This window comes from Priapulus caudatus, unplaced genomic scaffold (genome assembly GCF_000485595.1).
Source record: "Priapulus caudatus unplaced genomic scaffold, Priapulus_caudatus-5.0.1 Scaffold489, whole genome shotgun sequence".
In the NCBI taxonomy this organism is placed as follows: Eukaryota; Metazoa; Priapulida; class Priapulimorpha; order Priapulimorphida; family Priapulidae; genus Priapulus; species Priapulus caudatus.
The window spans coordinates 130,876-137,292 of NW_014577550.1; the positions used below are offsets into that span (position 1 = coordinate 130,876).

A 6,417-nucleotide genomic window follows, 5' to 3' on the forward strand; every position below is an offset into this window, starting at 1 on the left:
CGGCAAACACACACACACACACGCGTACACACGCACACGCGCACGCGCACACGCATATGCACACACGCACACGTACACACACACGCGTGCGCACGCGCACATGCACACACACGGCAAACACACACACACACGCGTACACACGCACACGCGCACGCTCACACGCATATGCACACACGCACACGTACACACACACTTGGCAATCAGCAGAGCGTCCCCTTGCGTAATCATGCGTGTACATGTCACAAGATCTCTGTGTGAGATGGATGTCCAGACGCGTAGCCTAGCGGCTCCTTGTCCGGAACCGGTCGCGTAGCCACGGCCTTATTTTTATTGGTGGCCAGGCGGGCCCCAACCTGACAGTTTCAGGTGGCCCGACGCCGTTTCAGGTGGCCATTGGCACCCGGGCCACCGTTAAAGTCGAGCCCTGTACTAAAGAGATAGGTAAAGGGAAAAAAATGAAAAAAAGGGGAAAATAAGGTCCCCAGCTGGGACTCGAACCCGGAATCCCGGTGTAGGAGACGGATATTCTAACGATTAGGCCACTGCGCCGTTAAGTGTATACAGAATGGATTCACACGTACGTGATGTTAATCTGTACGCACTGCCATCTATTGATGAATAATTTTTTTTATCAATTTTTAACTTTTTTAAATTTTTGTTTCAGCCAGAACCACCTCCCAGACGTGCTGATTCTGAAAATATCTTTAGTTTTCCTCTAGGCTGTGGAGTTCTCTAGTTATGCAAGTACGGACTAATTCGGCGGAACAACTTTATATATATAGATATAGTGAGACCTCACTTCAATTCTACACGTTCAGTGCAGCCTAAGCCTAATTTGACAACCCGGATTAGTTTAGAATATATGCGAAAACACATTTGCGGGGTTCCAATCTAGCTTTGTTCGTTCTGAGCCACCCCGGCACGAACATAGCAACATTTACAAGTAACTTTCTCGCTTCTCACTACGTCACGTGGCACGAAATTTGGTTCAAGAATAGAGATGATGTCCAGGACGGTGATAGGATAGGATGATGTTTATTACTATCTATCATCTATGGACCATAATCAGCTGAAACGGCTGTGCAGACCGAACCCAGACACAATACTCAATAGAACACTAATCTCAGTAATCTGTTCTAGGGTCTCTGCCGAACCCAAATTTGGGCTAGATATGGCGGCGCTTCCTCTCCTTGTTATATTTAGCTCCTTGGACTTGGTACAGACTAGTCTGATAACTACGAACCTGTCTATAGAATATATATGAATGTACATATATGGCAATAACATGATTATTCTATAAAAATCATAAAATGTATGAATACTGAACAAGTGTCGTCAAGAAATGCGGCCAACGAATTTGGCCTTCGTTTGCAACACATTGTCTAGATACAATAATGTAACCCAAACCCAAGATAGGGGGGGTCGTCGACCTTGGTTGTCGACCTGGATGTCTAATAGTAATATAAGTTATAACCCTATCCAGGGCTCGAATTAACCGACGGCACCGACGGCAATTGCCGTCGGTGCCCCTATCAATCGCCGTACTGCCCCTGAAAATGCAACCCGACCGACGGCAGTCACCTGCCTTGCCCTTTTGTGTAATTGCCGTCGGTGCCCTTTAATCTACTGCCCTAGTTTCGTTTTTAGTCGAATCAACATAACACGTGCGCGTGCGTGCTGTAGTTGCAATGATGAGCTAAAAACCGATAGTCGCAGAAGGGAATAATAACAGCATCGGATAATTATTCGCTCCTGATAGCGGGCATGTAAAATTTCTTGTTACTCTACTTCCATTAGCAGAGGGGGTACAGGGGTCGGTGTTACGATGTAAGCTTACATGGGGGCATGTTGTTTTGTACATTAAAAACAAGACGATGTTGATGTGCTAATTTGTTATGAGTTTTCCTTTATTTTACAAAAGTGCCTTGGTGCCCTTCTCAAATTTTGAGAGTTGCCTCTGTGCCCTTCTATGTTAGAGAAAATTCAAGGCGATTTCTCACATGCCCTAAAAAAATTGCCTTGCCCTTCCCGTCGCTTAATTCGAGTCCTGACCCTATCCTGGGTTTGGGTTACATTATTATCTACACATTGTGATTTAGATACAATAATGTAACCCAAACCCAAGAGGATAGGGGTTTGGGTTACATTATTGTATCTAATTGTGATTGTCCTACATCATACATGATACTGATTGATAGTGATAGTGACATACCACCGTAATTGCGTATACTTTCAGCACCACTCGCGGAAGGAGCACTAGGTAGCGAAAACAACTGCCCCATTTACTAAAGTGATATACATCCACGTTCGAAGCGATGCAAAGCTAAACCTAAGAAACAACTACACTACTGTTCTGAAGACAGTGAAGCAGTTCAAGTACATCATCAGAATAACAACATTATCCGTTATCGTCCGTCGGCAGATCTACGGGCATGCGCTGCGCCCTCTATCGGGTGTAAACGCTCGATCTTGGCTGTGGGCAAAATATAAATTTTGCCCACAGCCAAGAATATCATTATAATGTATAATAATATAATGTGACCGTAGAAATATATACAGAAGCCTCGATTGCCTTCTGCTAACCAAAGGCGTGTTCTCGATTTACGTCGTAATACAGCCGAAAGAATTCTATAGCGGCGTACCAATGGTGCGACGCATTGCGAGCAAGACTGGATTGCTACATTCAGTTGCGCCCCAGTGCATTGAATCACTAGAAACGGCTTAACGAAATTGTCCAGTTCGTTGTATTCCACATACAGAAGTAGGATCGAGATTTAGTGCCATCGGCAGCGATCGTTCCTCTCGGTCATTGCAGCCGTACGGCGAATACCGTCATGGCTGCCGCCAAGCCTTACCGGTCGACCACATTTACGCTAACGCACCAGTATAGAAATGTCACAGCCAAATACGCATGGAGCTTATCGATCACTGGATGGGTGCGGAACACGGCCGCGTAGACTTAATTCTACTTCACTTTGTTAGTGCGATTATCATATAGCCGATAGCAATTAACCGCGAAAATCGCAAGGGGAAAACCGAAAATCGATCCGACCATAACAAAATCTAAACGGCGTTGTTCACTTAAAGCTATCGATCACGATGTGCGTTACATACGCGGTTGGTATGGCGTAAGAGATGATGGCAATAAGGCCTTAATGTTGAACTCGCGCCTAGCTTCAACTGTGTCGGCGAAAAGCAGCGGCCAGATAAATGGGAAATAATCTATTGTTTTACTAGTCATATAGTAAGTAGGGTGACAAGCATTTTTGCCCTATTTGTGGTACATTCAGAAATATATGATGACCAAACCGTAAACTTGTACCACGAGAGGCGAGGACTTATATCATCACACCATAAAACAACGCCAAGCATATAGAACCGAGCAAACACCGATCAATATGAACATAATAGCAGATCGAGGGCTTTATGCTGACTTTTGCCACATTTAGATTGTAAGATGCTACGGCGTCTCGGAACCGCGGGTCAATTAATCATCGCTTACTCAGATGCGCCCAGCGCGCCACTCCCCCGCGGTAAAATGAATGAGCTCTTATGCATTACAAGCCAATTTGACGCATTCGTGCACCCACTTCCAGTCACTCTTTCATACACTACAGATAGGCAGGCACTTGCGTTTCTTCCCTGCTTTATATTTGTTGTGGCTGCCGCGCTATTCATTAATGCGGCTGCTTATCAACACAACAGACTTCGCGCTTAAACCTTAGTTATACGCTGCTATGACCATGGCTGCCTTTCTCACCACTTCACATCTCCTTCTTTGTACCCTCTCGTCGTGCTTACTAAAACATTGAAAAATCATGACAAAATTGACATATTTTAAAACTATTTCCTGATTAAAAATAAGGGCATTTGTAAATTATTGACATCTCTGTACTATTCTGAACATATACACGAAATACATCACGTTTACCTTTGTCTTTATTATAAAATACTCCCTCGTAGTAGTAATAATATATTATATATTATAACTACTACTAGTTTAAACTTTAATATATTATATATTTGAAAATATACGTATATTAATAGATCGATAAGATAGATAGCCATAGATAGAAAGATAGATAGCATAGATAGATAGGTAGAAGATAGTAGAGAGATAGATAAAACGAGATAGATAGATAGATAGATAAGTATAGAAAGATAAGATAGTAGATAGCATAGGTAGATAGATAGATAACAGATAGATAGCATAGATAGATAGATAGATAAGACATAGCATAGATAGATAGATAGATAGATAATAGAGTTAGATAGATAGATAGAGATATGATACGATAGCACCTAGATAGATCAGATAGATAGATAGATAGATAGAGAGATAGATACCGACTAGAGTAGCCATTAGATGTGGGCAGATACGATAGATAGATAGAGGAGATAGATAGATACATAGATAGACTAGATAGATAGATAGATAAGATAGATAGATAGATAGATAGATAAGCATAGATAGATAGATACGATAGAATAGATAGATAAGAATAGAATCAGATAGACTAAGCATAGATAGAGAAGACTAAATAGACTAGATAGGAGCTCGACGAGTACGATAGAATAGCATAGATTAGATTGATAGATAGATACATAGATTCGCGATAGCATACGATAGATAATACCGATAGATAGATAATAGAATAGATAAATAGATAGGCATAGATAGATAGATAGAATATATGATAGATAGATAGATAGGATAGAATAGATAGATCAGATAGATAGATGAGATAGATAAAGATAGATAGATAGCATGAGATAGCATAGGATAGATAGATGAGATCAGAGTAGATAGATAGCATAATAGATAGAGTAGAGTAGATAGATAGATAGATAATAGATAGATAGATAGATAAGATAGAGTAAGATAGCATAGCCATAGCATAGATAGAATAGAATAGATAGCATAGCATAGATAAAGAGATAGATAGATAGAATAGATAGAAACGATATTCACCGCAGCTGATTAGATAAATGCCCAATGTTTAACCGAGGCCGCCCATGCTCCGTCTCAAATACGCTGCCGCCGAATTAGAATTTATCGGCCACATACATTACCAAGAACGTCATGAAAGCGCCATTACCGCCTAAAACCTACCTATTTCGTAATACGCCGGCCTTAATAAATTGCTTATTGTCAAGCAGAGATTGAATTGCCAAGCCAATCAGAAACCAGCTAGCTTTGTTAATCGCCGATTAAAATAGGATTTGAAAGTGTGATTAAACATAGGTAGGTTCGGCTTTCTATAGGCATGTTCGTTTGGTGTCACTATTCGAATTTTTTGTTCCATGGCTTTGAATTTATCGGACAACTATTAACATTCGATTTATCACATATAACATAAACGATTTATCACACCTGATAACCCATTCGGATTTATCGCCCATATTATTTTAGTTCACGCAGTCGAGATCACTTGCGATTCACGGCCATCGAACTCATTCGATTCACGCACTCGAATTCATCCTCGCATGCCATCATTCCGATACGCGTGAATCGCAATCAGATTCGAGCGCGAATCGAATGGATTCGAGGGCATCATTCGCCAATTCAGCGGCCATCGAATGAATTCGATTCACCGCATTGCGAACTCATCCGATTCACGCATCGAATCATTCGACTTCACGCATCGAATGATGCATCGCAATCATTCGCATAGCGTCGAATCGAATGATTCGATGCGTGAATCGAATGATTCGATGCGTGCAATCGCAATGATTCGATGCATCATTTCGATGCGGTGATCGAATGCATTCGATTGCGTGAATCGAATGAGTCGATGGGCGTGACGATCGAATGATTCGCAATGCATCATTCGATTCACGCATTCGGAATCATTCGCCATTCACGCATACGAATTGCAGTCGCATTCACGCATCGAATCATTCGATTCACGGCGCATCGAATCATTCGATGCATCCATTCGCGCATGCGCTTGAATATCGAAATGATTCGGGATGCGCGGCGAATTCGATGATGTCGATGCCTTCAGTCGATTCACGCCATCGGAAATCATTCGCATGATGCACGCATCGAAATTCATTCGAGTTCACGCATCGAATCATTCAGATGCCATCATTCGCAATGCGTAAATCGAGATGCATTCGTATTGCGTGATCGAATGATTCGATGCGGTGCAATCGGAATGAATGCATCGAATCATTCGATTCCACGCAGTCGAATCGATGTCTATTCACGCATCGCAATTCATTCGATTCACCGCATTCGAATGATGCCATCGAAGGATTTCGATGCGGTGATCGACACTGATTCGATGCGTGATCGAAGGTTCGAATGCGCTGAATCGAATTGAGTCGCATGACGTGAATCAAGTGATATCTGATGCTGTGAATCGAATGATTCGATGCCATCATTCGATTCACGCCATCGAATCATTCGAG

The 6,417-nt window shown here is 42.1% G+C and overlaps 1 protein-coding gene across 2 annotated transcripts in view; it reads right to left on the bottom strand.

The window, feature by feature from the left end:
- The window catches only part of LOC106810949 (putative RNA-binding protein EEED8.10), an 11,428-nt gene extending 9,038 nt beyond the window's left edge, over window positions 1-2,390 (bottom strand). For both annotated transcript variants that reach the window (XM_014814431.1, XM_014814430.1), the window contains exon 1: window positions 2,213-2,390. In XM_014814431.1, the coding sequence (XP_014669917.1) occupies window positions 2,213-2,282 (70 nt within the window). In that variant the 5' untranslated portion in view covers window positions 2,283-2,390. The remainder of the gene's footprint in view (window positions 1-2,212) is intronic.
- Window positions 2,391-6,417: the final 4,027 nt, after the last annotated feature.